Below are 20166 nucleotides of genomic sequence, written 5' to 3' on the forward strand. Positions count from 1 at the left end.
GCTAAAACCGAGATCATTAATCAAACGAGTCTATTTCGTTCAAAGTGTTCCCTCACACACAAAAGAAATCAATATCGCACGTCATAAATTATTCCAGAACGCGACGCCTACTTAGAAACGGGACGATACTCCGGGTCGATTCTTTTATATTTTTATTTATTTGTGACTTCCTATTTCTAATTTAATATCAAATATTTCCGGATTACCGTAGCTGTATATGGTAAAAAGTATATGGTATAGCAGCGATCTATTGAATAATTTATTGTAATGCTAACTTTAAAAAAATCAATTAGTTAACTAGGTTCACTATTAAATATTAATAAATGGTAAATATGCCACAAATATTTTGAACCTCAATTATTAGGGGTATCAGAAATATCAAGTAATTTCGGTTTTTGTTCATGTTTCTTTCAAAGCGAATTCATTCATATACATTTCAATAATTATTTTGGTATTATAGTACTGTAGTTGGAATAATTTTAACAAAAAATTGAACGAACTTCAAAAAATAAATAAAGAAATCACTAAAAGGTAAAAAATGATCAGATTTTTAGACTAGATTATTCTTAAATTTTTAACACAAAAAAAACGTTTTAAAATAAAACATTATACACTATAATCGTTGTAATAACCAAATGTATTTTATATTCTACCATATACAACGTGGGGCAAAAGTACCGCTACCATTGACGCAATTTCCGTCGAATGGCAATAATGGAACGATTATTTTCAATAAATATTACATTAGTTTGGCTCGTTCTTGTGGCGTATATTTATCTATAATAAAATTTGGACAACTACACAACACAATGGTTGAAGCGAACTGAGCTAAACGTCACATAACCATGATGGCGCGCAATCAAAATCATAGCGGGACTTTTGCGCCACCTTAATGTCAAATCAGAGTGGTAGTGGGACTTTTGCCCCAACCTATACACACAATTCAGCTTAATACCTACCTAAACCTATTTATTTATTTACAATATTATTTTAACTAGTACCAACTGATGAGTTTGAAGTCTGTACGAGCCACAAATTAGAATTGTTTTGTCCGTAATTTAATTTTGTGTATGTCATAAAATTATGTTATTATTTTTGTATCGTTTGAGCTCGGTTTTACTATTATGTAATGATTTATTTATAACTATCAATATTTAAACGATTGAAACATCGAACTGCTTTAACAAAAACTAAGAGATCTGTTAAAAAAATGTAGCAGTCAATAAATGATCAAAATAAAATGTTAGAAATGAAACTTAAACGACCTTGAATTAATATTTTTTCTGCAAATGTAATTCAGGGCTGATAGTCAGTTATTAAAAAATTGTTTGTCATGGAACTTCTTTTAGCTATTAGACATGCCCATTCGGGCTCTCTATCGATACTGTAATGGCAATGAATGATTTGCTTGCTCGAATAGGAACTGGTTTTATAATTCGTTAAGTATATTTAAACCAGTATTATTAACAGTGTATAAATCAGTAATTAAGTTTGAGAAATTCACAATAGATGGCGTAACACATACCATATCGGATCAGATAACATACTTCTGTATATTTACGACTAAGCTAAATAATCAAAGTTTTACTTTTTACATTGAATAAAGAGGTTTATAAGCCACTGAAACATAATTTGTGATAAGTTTCCTTGTTAGATATTTTCCTGTTTAATTAGAAAATAGCAGCTGAAGGTCGAAACATATTTACAGAGAATAAACAATGAGGAAACAAGAACGAACAAAGAAACAAGAAGAATTTAAAGAAATAGAAGTAGACAAAGAGGAATATTAACGAAAAGGGGAATAAAGTCAAAGATGAAGGAGTAGGAAAAGGTGTGCCAATACACATATTAAAAATTGGGCTCAATACTTCAATAGATTTTCTTAAGTGACGATTCTCTTCGTGTTAAGACATTTATTCCGGCCTTTTTTAGGTGATTTTGCCGGTAAAACATATAGGGATTGCTTTCTATATATCGAGATCTGAGATTAAAATAATTGTAGCTTTGTTGTTTTTCAACAGTTTTCATTTAAACCTTTGAGCTACTAGTGAAAGCATTTTCTCGCCCATTGAAGCACCTGCCGATTCTTCTGGTATTCGAATATTTTTTTATGACTTTACAATGTGCTCTTAATATTCTGGTGAAAAAATTAAAAAAGAAACTATTCCCAGTCGAAATAATATGCATAATTGGTATATAATAATGTTGAATGTTAATTTCAAGATAAATCAGATTATGAAGTAATAAATCAGGCAGATTAATGCTTATCAAGTAACGACTATTTAAAGGAAATATTGCCGATGTTGAAACTAAATATTAACTAAAGTATCTCTATAGTTACATATTTGAATCAATTGATTTTTTAAGATGATACTAACCCACTAAAACACAATTTGTGATAAGTTTCCTGGTTAGATATATTCCTGTTTAATTAAAAATAGCAACTGAAGGTCAAGATATATTTGTATAGAGAAATATATCTCACTGAATAAATTTTTGTACTTGGTTTGGAAAAACGATAAAATATGAAGATAAACAAAACTATAAGAGACCACTATATATAAAGGACACAAGCCCATAATAAAAATAAAGATAATTGAGATCCAGATAAGCGATCAATAATAGTGGATAAGAAGTTGGAGGATTTACAAAGTAAGTAAGGGTAGAATTTAGGATAAAAAACAAGATGAAATAAGAACGAACAACAAACGAGTCATGAAGGGTTTAAAGAAGTAGAGCCAAGTAGAAAGAGAAATCAAACAAATGGAAAGAATGAAATAACTAATACAGTCAAAGATAAGAAGGCTTCGTGGAAAATGTGCCAATATACAGATATAAAATTGATCTTCAACAGTTTGTCTTAAGCGACGATACTCTTTGTGTTAAGTTATTTATACAGTTCCTTTTTTTGAAACTGATTTGAAATATATTTAATATGCATAATGCATATGCTGAATAGAATAGAATGCATGTTACTTCCACCAATATCGAGAGGTGCCTTAATCTCAAGATAAATCAGATGGTGATCCTGAAGTCACACAGATTAATGTTCATTAAGGAAAATACTATTTAAAAGAAAATATTGGCGACGTTGAAATTAATATTAATTAAAGCATCTCTATAATTACGTGTCTGAATTAATCGGTACTTTATGATGATACCCACCTTGGTGTTGGTGTAGACACCGGCGTTGCGCTTTGTCTGGAATCCGGCCTGGTTGCTTCCGACCAACCCGCTTCCAATTCCGTCCAGGTGGACGATGGAAAATCGATGCTAAAATCTGGATCCAGGTACTGAGAAGTGTAGTCGGTGCAGGTAGGAGCAGCTGGTAATATTGTTCCCGAGCTGACCGACGAAGAGGAAGGTGGCGTAGGATCGCCTCCCGAAGAGGGACCGTTTCTACTGGCGGGACCGGCACCGTTCACGACGCTGGTCATCAGGGGACCACCGATACCACCTCCTCCTGGATCTCCGGGACCCAGCGTATCGTTATCACTGTAAACAATAAAATATCCATCTTAGCGCTGTTACGTGGCTATAGGTCATGATAAACAACTTGAGTCTAACACATGGATTAAAAAGTGCCGGGCCTGACACACAGATGGCACTAGTTTTATTTTACTCACCGCTTTTTCAGTTACTACTAACCTTCAAAAGAAAACTGTTAAAATTTCATGATATTCTACTCATACTTTTGTGAGTTATTGTGCTAAAAGTGATACTACTTTTGTTACCGTTCTAATGAAGTGCCGTATGATGAAGTAATAATATAACGACTTGTACCGAAACAACGTTCGCAATTTTGTCTTTTGTAAGCTTACCCCCCAGTCAACTTAGCCGTGCACTTCGCTGGAACGAATGTGTTACTAGTTATATGACAAAACCATTTTCCGCGACGGCAGGAATCTTTATGCACCCAGAACTTTTTATATTATAATGTAAGTACTTACATTTTTGAATTTTTAACTATATATGCATCAAATAAAAGTGATATCGAATACGATTTATTTGGCCCTTGCGGCAATAACAATCGTAAACTTAATTAATTATATTCTCATTAATTTACCTATATTATTATATTCTTATTAATATTAATTTTACTTATTAATCATATAATAAAATATGCACAAAGCACCTTTATGATTATTTCGAACAGTTTTAAAATGTTAAATTTCTTAAATAGCATTTGAAACAGTTATGTTGTTATTTTGATCAGCGACATCTCTTTGTAAAAAAGGCGAAGATCAAAGTAACCAAGTGTTAAATAATCTAACATAGCGGTTAAATTTGATGGTTTTCACATCTCTCTGCACGTATCAGTTTTCCATTTAGTATTCTGTATATTGTACTGTACTGTACATGTATTGTATTTTCGACATTCACTATTCATTCATTTATAAAAAATATGCAGCATAAGCCCATCAAATATTCTTAAAAACTTATACTGTTCCTGCATATTTTGGTTTTCCAATTTTCGGTTTTGGTTTCAATGATTTAAAAGTGGTGATTTTTAACGCAAAACCAATGAATCGTCTTTGAGAGAATCAAAAACATTTGAAAGAAAATGATTTCCTCACGAATTTATTGAAAATGATATTTAATATGACGGTCTGAATGATTATCAGGTAATAAAATAAAAAAATTTTGTGGCGTATTCTGATTGGTGATGAAAAGTGAATGTGTTAGTCTAGGAGAACTATTTTTATTGATCCCAAAATGAAAATTTAATGGTTATAAAATCAGCAATGTGTAGTATACTACAAGCTTCTAAAACCGAACAAAACGGTTACTGCACATGTCAACTAGCAACAAAAACAACTATACCAGGCGTGGCAGTTAAATAATAGAACTAGCCTTGGGAACTATCGACTGTTTCAGTCGCTATTTTTGGTTCGATTGATTTTGATACAATTTACTATCGACAGTTTCAGTAGTGTACTTTTAGTTACTATTTTTGATTCTACTAGTTTAATTCGACTGATTTTTAAAGGTCTGGTTCTGTCGTCCTAGTCGCGACCTTGACAAAAATGTACCCAATTTATGCTTACAGATGTACATGTAATATATATAGTTTTATGATTTATTTGGTAGTTTGCTTGTAAATAATAATATATTGGATATTATATAGCATTTTGGAACGATATTTTTCAAGATCGTTAATGTAATAGGGTAAAAAAATGTAGATTAAAATTATGAATGATAAATAGTAAAATACTTTTGACTGTTTTTATAGCAATAATAGGTAACATTTCGATTACTCTCTCGATTTTTGTTAAAAAATATTTCCGTTCAATAATAAATAAAGCATTTAATTTATTTAAAAAAGCTCTGGTAGTTATTGTGCGATCATTTTTAATTATGCCATGGATTAGTTTTTTTTTCTAAGATTTGGTATATGTTTAATTTTTATTAATATTTATGGTTATTGTACATCTTTAGTTTTTAGATTTTGTTTAAGTTTTATTGTATTTTCTATATTTATTATAGTACATTATTTAAAAATAAAATGAACATATTAATATACAATAAAACATTTGTGGGGTATTATTCCATTCTATAGAAAAATTCCCTTCTACCGATCAACAGAACATTCAATTATAAAAGAAATTCTACTTCATTTAAAATGAAATTATAAATTGCATGTTAATAATATTCAGTAATTATTTTTTTCCTCTTCTTTTATAAAGTTAGTACGTCAAGGAATATGTATATCTCCGTCTCGCTTATACTAACGTTGGAAAAAATAAGCACATATAAAATTAACTGCTCCAAGCAATTATCTCCGTCCTTTCTTCTCTCACAATTTATACAGGAAAGTGTTCGTACGTCTTCGTCTGACATCACGAAATGAATAAAACAGTCGAATTTGACTGAAAGTAGTAATTACTGTTTTCAGTCGCTAGTTTTTAGACTATCGACTATTTCGACTGTTTTGCGGCTATCGACTGTATCGACTGTTTTCAGTCGACAGTTCCTAACGCTAAATAGAACTAACATTCCTATAAACACTAGGCATGCACATTTGTACATCAGCAGTTATGTTTCCTGAAAATGCATGTTAACTTATTTCGCTATAAAGGTTGGTTTATTATTTATGAACCACAAAAAAGGCTAATATCCAACTTTGCAGATTAATTATTTCGCGCAGAAGATGTTTATTACTATGTTTATAAAAATGCTAATACAGTTTATAGTGATATGGTTAAAAATATCTAATTTATTTAATTTAGTTAGATCATAGTCGAAAAACATGAGTCATATTCTTAAGATGCCGCAAAATTTTGCTGTAAACAAAAAACAAAAGCTCTTGACCCACATCAGGCAAACTAACGAAATTCAACGGTCAATTCTTAAAATAACATCTTATATATCCGAATATATTAGGAAACTTTGAACGTATTTGTATGTAAATACGTAAAATCGTAAGAAATATTTCTGTTTTTCTGTGAAACTTATCGAAAGAGATCGTATAATCTTAGGCGATAGGAATAAGTGGCGGGATTAAATCAATTTTATTTCAATCGCTGAAACCGCAAAGTTTTCGGGTTTATGAGGTAGTAATCCGATGGTAAAGGTAAAGTTTATAACCCATGATTTGACCTTCTGCTAATAACTAGCAGCAATAAAGATGCTCCAGGAGTTAAGAGAGAGAGAGACACATTTTCTACATATAATTGTAATAAACCGGGAAATTGATGGAGGTCTTCGCACTTTATGAATTATTCTGTTTATGGTATTTATGTGAATTTTAACTGAATTGGTTCCTTTGTTATTTAAGAGTAAATCCAGCTTGAGTGAATGCAGAAATTTAATAAATCGTCTAATAAATTTTGTTCAACAAAATGCTACCAAAAAACGTATTAGTGTATTTATGAACATTAAGTTCCTTATCGATCTGTTCACTTATTTCTACTAAGCTGACCACTTATACAATTTTTTACAAAAATATTGAATACTGGACAAAAGGAAAATGAATTTCATAATTTAGGACAAAACTAGAAAGTAGTAGTAGAAGTGTTTAAAGTGAATCTATTACTTTAGCTTTAAAGCGAGTTAAAATAAAGAACATTATTAGTAATTTATTATAACTTCCAAGTACAACCTTAAAATTAGTTTACACCAAATCTGGTTCAAAGGAAGAATATATTAGACACCCATCTTAATACTACATAACAAAGAAATCGAACCGACTTCAAAAAATAAATAAAGAACTCACTAAAAATTAAAAAATAAATTTAAACAGAACAATAAAACATATTTTTAACACAAAAAAATAAAATAAAATATGTATATAATAATCGTTGTAATAACTAAATAAAAATAAACAAAACCTTATTTAACATAACTAATACACGTATTTTGTATTTTGCTATTATTCAATTCAATGTTTCTGTTACAAATATTTTATTTTTCTCTTTTTAGTGTTGGATATTTTTTCAATAAATTACGGAGTAAGGTATGGCAAGTAAAGTTGCAGCCGTGTGCGTATCAGGAAAAAAAGGAATGAAAAAATGAAAATAAGGAAGGCTTCAGGCCCCAGGGTCCGCTATCTAGCCTATGTGACTTGACAAATGCTCTAATTAAACAACAACAAAAAGTTATTGCCCCGCCGGGAATCGAACCCGCAACCTCCGTTTGGGAGCTAAGCGCTTTAACTGTTACATCGTAGAAGCAGTTGTCAACACTATTTCTACGGGGTCTTATATGCGATAGTTAGTGCCTAAAAAGCAAACTGGGTTTTGCACTGAACGACTTCCGATTTTCCGTCATATCATCTTAGCAATAACATTATACACAAATATCTGATAATTTTAGATAGAAAATACGTGAAACTTTTGTACGTGCCTTTGAAATTTGAGCGTTTTCCTCGATTTTCCCCCTTCCCCCAACATATTCTTTGGAATAAAAATATTAAAAAAATAAAAGAATTTTGAAAATCCGCCCACAATTGACGGAGAAATCGGCGAATATACATTTTAAAAACTACACAATCGAACATAGAACCTCCTCCTTTTTCGAAGACGGTTAATAGAAGGGCTTAATTAAAAAAATAAAAAAATAAATTTTCCTTGAAATAATGTCTAATAATTTTTTCACAAATATCTTCATTTGATCACTCTAAATTTTTCTTACGATTTTATTACATATTCACTAAATATTAACTTTTTACTATCTTTAATTAATATATTAACTATATTATTATTAGCTATATATATTAACATCATGTATGCACTATTGAAGTAAATGAACAGAATCACATGTTAAGCAGGCTGTTAATACAATAATAGCATATTAATTATTATTATATTATTATATTAGTAATTATTATATAATTATTAGCAGTTAAATTGCCAGTTTCTTATAGTTTTACATAGTCATAAACCCCACAATTTTTTTGTTACATTTTATAGACGCATTTTTATCAACTGCGGTTATATAGAGTATATCTTAACGAAACATTTAAACCATAATATTAGGCTCACGTTTCTCCCAGAATAACCGATTTTTACATTGTTGGTTGTGGAGAATTATATACCTAAAGTACATTCATTCTCTCGTATATCGGGATTCGAACTAGCGACTCATAACAGATAAATCTTAAATGATTTAAATGAGAAGAATCAACCACATACACTTCATTTATTTTATATTTATCTGGCGTAATATGTTATACGAACCCCACAGTTAAGAAAATCAAATCCGACATTATTCACTAAATGAGAAAAAAAGGAAAAATAATGAATTCATTTAATTAACATAATCAAAACGGAAAGGGGTTATTTTTTAATAATTTGCTTTTAATCATAAATACTTCACCCTCTTAGTCGGCGTCTAATTTCGCTCTCAAAATCGCTTTCTCCTGTTTCATAAAAGGATTGATTATTCCGTTAGATTACAATTTCAATTTCCCCGTTCAAGTATTGGACTGTTGAGTTTAATACCATTTTGCATAAATCAAATTTGGGAGTAATCTTGATTCTAATCGGGGGTCGTGAAAAAGCGGTATACCGGTTTTTCTCTCAAAAAAAAAAAAAATTACGTTAATTAATATTTAGTAATTAGAATTTCGGAGTGTATTTAAAACAACTATTATTCATGTCAAATCATGTCATAAAGATTTTGAACAGCGTTAACATTGCTAATTTAACAGCCTTATCCGACTTCAAAAAAGGAGGAGGTTCTATGTTCGGCTATATATTTTTATTAATTAATAAACTGCTTTTTAATCGAAAGAATGTCCTTCCGAGGGAGTCCCATTGGTACCAAGTTGGATCAGATGGGGAAAAGGGAGGAAATCGAGGGAAATACTGGAATATTAAAGGCACATACAATGTTTTCACATATATTTTTATCTAAAATAATCATATATTTGGGTATAATATTATTGCTGAACTGACGTGACGAAAAATCGGAAGTAGTTCAGTATAAAAGTCAATCAGTTTGTTTTTAAAGCACTAACCATATCATAAGAGAAGTCGTAGAAACACGGTAGGCGACGGTTTCTATGGTATAATAGTTAGAACGTTAAGCTCAAATGCGGAGGTCGCGGGTTCGATTCCCAACAGAGCAGTAACTTTCTTTTTTCGAGTTTGTTTGAAGTGTTTGTTAAATCATCTAGACTAAGTAGCACGCCCCAGTGTCTGAAACATTCCTTATTTTCAATCATTGTTTATTCCTATTTTTCCTCATACGGGCTGTACTTTAATTTGGGCTATCCATTGTAATTTATTGAGTAAATATCAAACAATACAAAAATAATAATATAACTTTATGTTATAAACACAAAATTAAAAAGGAACAATACAAATGTAATTTAGTATAACCGTTTGGGCACGATACCGACTTCAAACTGATTTTTATTTAGTTATTACAATTATTATAACGTACATATTTTATCTTAAAACGTTTTTTGTGTTGAAAGTTTAAGCTTGATTATTTTTTACATTTTAGTGAGTTCCTTAATTATCTTTTGAAGTCAATTCAATTTTTTTTGTAAAAATATTTTGATAAGGTAGTGTTTAATGTATGTTGTACAATTATGAAGGTATGTTGCTTTCAAACTTTATTCAGAAGAACTGATGGTCATTGTTGAACATAGAATCTGCTATAAGGTGGATGGAGTAGGAAAATCAGAATAGAAAATAAAAAGTGATAGGAACTTTAAAATAATTTATTCTCGTACTGAACGTTCATGCTGCAGGATTATTTGATCGCATTTTTACTTCTATAACAATAGTTAGTTTGGTTTAAATTTTGCGTCTTCAATCAGTCAATCAATCAAATGCGCGTCTTCAATCAAAATCGCAAATTCTATCAGCCTTCCACCATATAACAGCATTTTGATGTTTTAACATAACTGCTATTTCAATCCTTAAATAATTCATAGAGTTGCTTTCATCACTATCATTGAGTTAATTATAATTGTTAATTAACATATATTTATAGATATCGATAAAAATTTAATTAACATAACTGGTATAAATAATTAAACTAGAATAAATCATTATGGTTAATGTTATTGGAATCATATTTTAATTTCTTATAAAGGATTGGAAATTAATATAAAAATCTGAAGCTAATATATATGATAACAAATAATTTTTATTTATGTGTTTTGTTGTACACATGAATTTAATTAGATTTTATTATTACAATTTGGTTATATAATTATTTTGATATATTAAATTAATTTGATAATGCTGATTAGCTCTGCAACAGAAATTACTTACTAAGTAATAATAAATAAATAGGGCCTGCTGGATATTATTGATACTGCTGGTTTAGCTGAACCTTAAAAGATCTATCCATTTTTTAAATTAATTTGAATGAAGATAATTGACTGAAACAACAATAAAACGTTGGTTTGCCGATTTCAAACATTATCGTAGAGAAACAAAGAGAAAAAAAAATTCGATTTTTACAATTTTTAAAAATTCGGAAATGTTAAAAAAATCTCGTTTGATTGAACAGCAGTAATTTGGCGAAAAGATTGATTAACTTTTATATCATAGCAGCGCTCCATTAGATTAAGAATTCTTATTTGTTTTAGATTTTAGTTTACTAGAAGGGTTGCAATAGTCCTAACAAGAATTTACCCTTTTTAAGACCAACCACTTTGGGGCTGATGCTGTTACTTTGTGGATTTTTTATTTTTTCACTCTTTTATGTATTCTTTGAACATTAATAAAAATTTAGTATAACAAAAATATTATATGTTTTTTTTAATTTTATTTACTGACACTTGCTGAAGATGTCAAAATAAAAAATAGACTACCGTTTAGTAGTAGAGAATAAAAATATCCTTACCTGATAATAGAATGCGTGGCCATTATAAAATCAGTATCACTATTCGAATGAGTATTAGTTTTAAATAATTTCGATTTAGTTTGCACTTTAACAAAACTATCGGAGGTCACTTGTATACGGTACACTGCACTTATTGAAGTCCCGTTGGCCAGTGTCTCGCGTAGATGTGTGTTCAGTTTGTGGATGTCCTGGGGAGGGACGAAATCACGTAGCGAGCGACCCTTGAAGTCTTTCCGAAGCACTTGGGAGACCGTTTCCGATACGCTCGACGTGTCCACGCAGATAATTTTGCCCGTCGAGTCTAACTTGGTGGTGAACTGCTCGAACGAGCAGGAAGCCTTATCCCTGTGGGAGATGCGGCTGGCTATGCAGAGAAGACAGGGACCACCGTCGCTGCCTCCCTCATCGGAGACTGAAAGCTGTTCCCTCAGCTGGGTTGAGGATATATGCATAGGCTCATATGAGCTAACCTGTAAAATAAAATAAAGATGTTGATGCAATATCTTAATGATATATATCAAGTTCTTCAAGAAAATCTTTAATTATTTTTCCTAACATAAAAATATTAAATAGTACTGAATTCTTATGGGGTAATAATAACAGTTACACATGTATTTGTAAGTTTATATAGTGGTAATTCTCATCAATATAATTTCATAACTAGTGCTTTATTTAATTTATTGCATCTTACGTTAGATATATTATGCTTAGTACAATCTTAATTTACAAATTAATTTATAACTATTGCTCTGTGATATTTCCCAAATTAAAATAAAACTAAACTACTTAAGTTAAAGTTAAGAATACACTTATACACTAAAGAAGTTCGTGTGCTTCAATTTTACGACTTCCTGTGTATTGTTCACTAGTTGTATTGCTTCCACGTTGCTGTAATTTAGCAATCTTATTTCATGTTTTAAGGCGAAATCTAAAGTAATTAATTGTAGAACTTTGTTTTGGGTGCGTTGGATTACTAGTTGGTTTGATGTTTTAGTGCAACCCCATATTTGCACCTCATAGGTCCAAATTGGCTTGGGCAAATTGGCAAATCAGATCATTGAATGATAAACTAATATCTTTGGCTTGTAAACCAGTATAGTTGTTTAACTTTAAGTCTAATCTGTTCTGCTTCTTGCCTAACATGATGTTTCCAATTTCGAATTTCGAGATGTATTGTAAATGTAAGATATTTAGCTGATTCTGCTTGAGGAATCGGGCATCATTCAAGTGATATAATTAGGTTTTTGGTCATTTCGCCGAAATGCAAAATTAACATTGACAGATTTGGAGCTGTTAAGCTGTATTTTCCAGTCGCTAGTCCATTTGTAGATCTTGCTGACAGCTACTTGTACTTCTTCTATAACCCTAGATGGAGATACATCTTTTGCTGCATGATATGTTTTTATGAATGGTGTATGCTTATCGTATGCTATCCCTACCAGCAAATAATTCTATTATTCTGTTATTTTGGCGTAATGTAACCATAGAAAAAATATAAATACTAGTAAAATAAATAACATATAAATAAAAATTACTCTATGAACGCAAGTTTTGAGTTTTATGAACGCAGTTTTGAGATTAATGTTAGCAAACCAAAATGACATATGTATCAAATCCTAAAATTGCATACTTATGGCTATTAAAAACTGTTACAAAATGTCGGAAACTAATTACCGATACACAATAATTCCTCTGAAATTATGACCAAAACATTTGTTTTTATACTATTGACTCGTGCAACATAATAGAACGAATGCTATTTATAACGTCTAAAGTATAAAAAAAAGCGTTAAGCTCTCTAAAGGGTGAGATTATTTAAAAAAATGTCGGGACAAATATAAAAATGTTTAAAAATATATTAATTACCTAAGAGTTATTTAGCAGGATTCGTTGTATATTTGTAAAAATTAAAAATATTTGAATAAAAATAACGAATAAATAAAGCTGTTATAATTATATCAAATTTATATTTACTTTCCGGGGTTTTGCGTTGAAAGCTACTTCAAGCATTCTTGAATGGAATGATTAAATTAGAAGAAATAGAAGAGATCTGTAGAATATTGCAAGAAAAATGTACATAGGTAGTAACAGAGGAAAATGAGAAGATATCAAAATATATCATAATATCATATCAAAATAACTTGACAAGAAAACGTTAGATGGATACGTTACTTGGATATACAATTGTTAATTGTGTATTAGGCCTCCAGAGTATACCACTACACAAAAAAAGCACCTAGAACTCTACTTCATAGGTGGCGTGGAAAAAAGTAGAATGTAAATATAATAAAACAACATTAAACCTACAAATTAATGTGGCTGTATAATTAACTGTAGTTTATATCCTTCGATAAAGCTAAAATAATTGTGACGCCATACATTTTGATGACATGAGTTCAGTGTTATCTAGGAAGGACTATAGTTCAGGTTAAGAATTCATTAACTAATATTTATAATGTCTAATCTGTTTAAAAATAATATAAGACATTAAAAATAACGTGCTATTTTTTTTAACAATAATAAAACATTCATAAAAAGCCGTTAACATCGTCACGACAGGCTACATATTCATAATGTCCTTTTTATTTTCTTTAAAATGTTTTTGAAAAAGGAGATTACGCACGAAATAGCAAATCACCTTTAATGCAGACAAACATTTTGCTCTTTAACAGCGAAAAAAGGGGACCTTTTTAACGCTCACTACCTGTTATTTCGTTTATTTCGGATAATTATGATTAATTATTCTCTTTCTTTATTTGCAAAGCAGGTTTTTACATCGACGATCTTAGCAAAATTTACATGTTGAATAATCTGCCATTTTCCAAGACCATTTTAATAAAATATGAGCGAAATTTAATTCAATTTTCCGTTTCAAGTAACCTTATAATTTAATTTTAGTTCCTTTGGAGGATGATGATATTGAAGTTACTTTCGCTTGTGGGAGGATATTTGATGATGGATATACCTTTCGATGTTTTCAATCACAGATTTTCTAAATGAATATTTCAAGAGTTCTAAATATAAATATGAAATGGCTCATGCTCAAATCATTAACATTACGTCGGACAAAAAGCAGATCACATCAAACTCAAAATTAAAGAACTGTACTGGATAGTCGGAAGATATTTGAACTTAACATCGAGGAGATTAGTTTACCTGTCTGTTATAAAGCGTATTTCGATAGATAGGGTTCAAATATGCCCTAAACATTAAACGAACTAAAAGTATTCGATTCATTACCAATGCTTATGGTTATGTAACCAAGAAGATCAACACGATGACCTTGAATTTGAATGGATTTACGAAGATATCACATAACATAGAAGCAATACAGAAACTAGACAACATGCAAGAAATCAGAAGATCGAACAAAACCACATAAACTTGTATAGAATATAAGTAAGCGTTTAATCTTAATTTTAATTTAAGTAAACAATTTAATTTAATTTTAATTTGGGAAACATATACTGATGTATCCCACATTCGTCTTGCTTGTATATTGATGCAAGTACAACTATACAATAGTAATAAATTAATTTTATAAATTAAGATAAAGTACTAAGCATATCTAATGTATGTTGAAATTAATTTTAAATCATGTTTTAATAAAATACAGGAAAGCTAAATTATTTGTTTCAGATTCCACATATTTTTAAAAGAGACATGTCAGGACAGAAATCGAAATGGCCTTCTTTTATCCTAGATGATTAGTTAACAAAATATATTACTTAAAATGTCTTAAAATTCGGCTTAAGACTACAAGTTTAAAATTAATGTTAAAATTATTTAGGCCACTTTAATTTTATAAATCCTTCAACAATCAAGCCTATTAACCTTTAATCGATAATTGATAATTTATATGCAGTCGTAACTTCCAACAGTAGGCCTTCAACATGCTGTCAAATAACAGGAAATAAACAAAGAACGCTGAATTCACCTAAAATCCTTAATGTACAAAATCTCTTTATAATGTATTACACGCGTTTGTAAGTATTTGATCACAAGAAATTTATTGAGAAAAATTGGTCCAATATATATTTATTAATAAAATTTTCGATCATTTTCAAGTTTTTCATATCTCTCTAGCCATACAACAAGACCATGTTGAAAAAACGATATTGGTTTCGCAGACATCCTGCGAGTATTGTGAAACGTTGTTCCAGCTAAGACCATCCTTCATTGATCTGAACAATTGGTAATCAAGCACTTGCCTGGGAATAAATTCTTGTAACGTGTAGCCGAGCAATGTCAAACACGATTATTTTACGCCTGTTACTCGCGATTGTTGGTCTTTTATGTAACAATGGCTCCTTCATTTTGTTATAGTGACATCGGTAAACAACTATGATAACAGTTTCAATCGGTTTTAGCAGAATTACGTTAATGACCCTAAAATATTCTGCTTTGATGTTGATATATATGGCTACCCTTGACCAAACATAAAACTTTTTTTTTGCTTCGCAATTGCGCGATTTTAAAATTGATCCAAATGTCATTTCAGTTAATGTATGTATAAACGCCTGGAAACTGTTGATGCAAAAACAAAACAACAAAAGTAACTGCTAAATTTTCTGAAAGTTCATAATTTCGAATTGGTTTCAGTTCCAGGCCGTCCTTGATTACTGGCATCAAAAACATCATTTTTAAAAAGCCGAAACCAAAATTGACAGGGGGGGGGGGATCTGACGACGCAGGCTACAAAATCATACAAAAAGAGTATTTTATTAAACGAAAAGTCAATTTTGAGCGTCTCATGATTACCATCTGTAATGACTGAATAGATATATGAATGAGCAGATATCGCTGATTAAATAATTGGAGGCACCTAATAAATTTCAAAAATAATAATCTTCAATTATGTATTCGTAAGATCTATGTAGTTTATGCTCCAAAAAGCACATTCATTCAATATACTTAGATTTTTGATAAAATGTTCATTGTCTTGTTCAAAATCAAGATGTTTACTTACTCGTTGCCTTTTTTCTTCAACAGTTTCGTCAAGATCCTCTGGTTGTTTGACCAGAAATCGAATGTCCAACGATTTAGACCGGGTGGGCGTAGCTTGGTCGTTGCCCCACTCTATGGTCATGGGCAGTAAGTTCGAATGGAACTTAGTGTGGTCCCCGTGGTGCAAAAAATTGTAAATACTCTTTCCCGTGACCTCGTCCTTGGTGTACTTGATGTAGTTTGTGACGTTTTCCGTAACATATTCAACCTGCAAATAAAATAATTGTAGATTTTTCAACAAATCGGTTCCGACAATTTAGGTCTATAAATCAATTTTAAAAGATTTACATCACAGGGTGTTACTGTGTATTAAATCGCACTGTCATTTCTGTCAATTTGTCAACTGTCATTTCGTCGAAGCGCACAGAATTTTTTCAATCTGAATTTGCAGCAAGTAAGTCGTATTTGCGGGAAGTTTTACATTTTTATTTCATTTTGAAGAAAAAGGCGACTGAAAGTCATCGAATGCTGTTGTAAAGTGTATGGATGCTCCATCGATTTCAACATGTGAATACTGGTTTCGACTTTCTGACATTGTGAAAAGTGGTGATTTTGACAGCCAAAAATTTGAAGATGAGAATTTAAAGGCATTATTCGATGACGATCTATGTAAAACACAAGAATAATATGCTTGTTATTGTTGGGAGTAACACAATAAACAATTTCCAATAGCTTAAAGAACATGGGAATGAATGAAATCATTTTATATTTTATGATCAATGGAGATCGCTGTCGACTACAATTGACGCGTTTGAGCCGGGAACTGAACAAAAACGGTTAAAATACGAACAATATTGTTATTCTTCAGACATCATTCATGACAACACTCGACCACATGTTGCAAAATCAGTGAAAACAAAATATTAAAATGGGACTACCTTACCCTCCGTATTCTCCGAAGTCGAGACTTATTTGAATAGAGTTTAACTTCTTATCAAGATACAAAAAATTAATTGATTCATGGATAGCTTCCAAAGATAAATCGATCTTTAGTGATGGAGCCCGTAAATTTTGCCTATTGATGGACAACACTTTGAATAAAATCCAGTTTACCGATTTTTTACATAAAGCTTGAAATTAAAAATCCTTTAAAACTAATTTACAGGTCAATAATTAGAAATACTATTTTTTATATAGACTATTACACTGTTGCCGTAAATTGCTACTTACTTTGCCTTCATAGTTAACAACAAACAAAAATCCTTCTAATGCTTCTAGAAGTAGAGGCCCGAAAACGTCATTCGAGATGATGCTCGGCCTAGACGATGATACCTCGCCTTGCTGAACGGGATCTCCACTAGTTTGGTTTGCGTTTTCCTGAAAATCAACAGGTGGTAAATATAACGTGGTGTTAACAACACTGATTGTGAAATTTGTTTTAACTTTGGTAATGTGTCAACAAACATAAGGTATGTTGTAATATAGTAGTGTAAAATAAAATAATACAGCATTCAATAAACATCAGGTCTAGAAAAGTATTACGGGGTTGTTCAACATTAATGTTAGAATTATAATATCTATGATAAATTTTAATATCAATTAAATTAACCCAAGTTATAATCAGCTTTGATTCATGTTATATCGTTAACTAATAATATAATAATATATTTCTGATTTCATATTAATTATGTATAGATAATATTTAAGTCAGAAGTAATCTGTGTGTTATATTATATCAAGTAGTATTTTTTATTTTGTTTAAATTTTAAAGAGTTTCTACAAAGATTGATCGTATCAAAATTGTGTAGTTAGATGTGGCTATTTTGGCAATCACTTTGTAGTGATAATCTGAAGATTCAGAAGGAGAATACAACAGATGCATTAGAATATCTTAGCGAAGCATTTCAAACAACCCTTTAACCAACTTCTTAACAATAAAAGTGAGTAAAAAATACTTGATTATTTGATATATTAAAACTACAAATAAATATTCGCCAGTTATATAGAAAGAATGAAACTTTTTTTAATATATATTTTAAAGTATCCCTTTGCCAACTAGGGAGGATTTTTATCTGGACTTTTAAGATATTTTATCTGGACTGGGCCTACAGTTTAAACTGGGCTCCGAACCACAGTCTTTGACATTAAGCCTACCGACTGGCGGTCTTACCCAGCCTGGTTACTGGTGTGACTGGGATCATTTTCCTTGTCGGATTTTGCATTATTGCCTAGGACAATCACAAATACTAAACAATCTCAAACATAAATTTATTACAACCATGCCCCAGCAAGATTTCAATCCGCGACTATCACAACAGTAGGAGGACCGTCATGTCGCCTTCACCAGTGCGCCACCAAGCCGGCTAATGAAACTTCTTGTTTTATGCAAATCATTGTCTATCGTTAGTCGCTATTTTTCCCATTTTTCTAATCTTTCCATCTTTTAATGATATCCATTAAACTACTATATTTTTGATATCTTTATATAATGTGAAGTGGTGCCTAGATAAGATATACATCATCGATCGAAACGTAGTAAAAGTAGTAATCTAAGGCTGCAATGTGTGGTAAATATGGCAGTATATAACCCTTTTGTTCAACTCTTGACTAAAACGTATCAGCTTTAATTTCTAATGATTTCCCATAGTGATTTAGTTTTGTTCGAAGTGTTATTACGTGCTGTCATGTATTCTGATCATTTTTGCACTTAAAAAAGATACTTTTTTGCCTCTTAAGCAAAGAAACCGAAATGTTGAAACGATTTGAAATACCATTTTCAGTTAATTAGTGTGGTAGCCATATTCCCTTTTTGGATTTTTCTCATCATATATACTCGTCTGGCTACGGTTGACTTATCAACTGCTAAATTGCCTGAAAGTTCATTAAGAAGTTGACCTGGGTTTTCGTCTAAAATATCTTGCAATTGTCTTCGAACTATTCTGGCCCCAAACTAAAACCGATAATTGGGATATGACGAATCAGAATCACCTTGTCTTGTGTGTCACTTGTTTCCATAAGTTTTTCATTGGTTGCGATAGCAGAGTAATCGATGAATAACGTATAAGGAACTAAAAAAATGTTTCTAGTAATTAAAGTTTTATTCTGCTCAAAAACACTTGAAGGTTATGTTGTTGACAGATGTTCATTTTCACGATTTAATGCTTTATGATTGACTCTTTATGATTTATTTGTATTTTAATAACTTAAAATATCTCAATAAAAATACAATCACGAATCACAGAACTTCAAAAACATCCAAAACGTAATATTCGTATAAAGTTAGAATTTTTTTGAGCTCAGTAATTGTAATTCAACGAAATATTACTCAACGTCTACCGTCTTAGAGTAAATAGTAATGAAATCCAACGTGGCAAAGCCAACAATGGCGTTAAACTTATCGACAAAATCAATTTCAATTTTCGTTAGACGACTCCATATGAGCATGAACAATATGGGCGAGGAGTTTTCCACGCCCGACGCAAATTTAGATTGACGAAGTCAAGAGAATCGACGGGAATTAGGAGCAAAGAATGAAGACAGAACCGATACGTCGGAGAGGGAGACGTGTTTAGCTTTTATCGTTTCCTACGGGTGACATATTAAGACATGACGGGGAATGTAAGCTGAACATATCTGACAAGTTTACACTGTATTCCTCCCCGAAAAATAAAATTTCTATAGAGAGGCAATTCTCTTTTAAATGGTGGTATTTAAATTCCCCCATTTTATGCTACTTTTGAAGCAAAGCTATTCTATAAACTTCCGACAGTTTGTCACATAAAAATATATAGTCGCATAAAAAATATAAGATCTCTTATAATGTATTTATGATCATTAATTTTTTTTAAATTGTTCTCCCCACAGTGAAAAATCTATTTATTTCAATAATTGAAAGAGTATAATACTAAAAAC

The 20166-nt window shown here is 30.8% G+C and overlaps 1 protein-coding gene across 21 annotated transcripts in view; it reads right to left on the reverse strand.

Annotated features, from left to right (window-relative positions):
* The window catches only part of tai (basic helix-loop-helix family member taiman), a 693988-nt gene that overhangs the window by 101956 nt on the left and 571866 nt on the right, over window positions 1-20166 (reverse strand). For all 21 annotated transcript variants that reach the window (XR_013004949.1, XM_076399166.1, XM_076399165.1 and 18 more), the window contains 4 exons: window positions 17485-17631; window positions 16277-16522; window positions 11308-11777; window positions 3166-3495 (listed from right to left, as the gene is read on the reverse strand). Coding sequence is in view for 20 of the 21 variants with exons in the window: in XM_076399166.1 (XP_076255281.1) it covers window positions 3166-3495; window positions 11308-11777; window positions 16277-16522; window positions 17485-17631 (1193 nt within the window). In the remaining variant the exon portion in view is untranslated. The remainder of the gene's footprint in view (window positions 1-3165; window positions 3496-11307; window positions 11778-16276; window positions 16523-17484; window positions 17632-20166) is intronic.

This window comes from Rhynchophorus ferrugineus, unplaced genomic scaffold (genome assembly GCF_030347505.1).
Source record: "Rhynchophorus ferrugineus isolate W39M unplaced genomic scaffold, kcgeb_rfMv2 rfM3, whole genome shotgun sequence".
In the NCBI taxonomy this organism is placed as follows: domain Eukaryota; kingdom Metazoa; phylum Arthropoda; class Insecta; order Coleoptera; family Curculionidae; genus Rhynchophorus; species Rhynchophorus ferrugineus.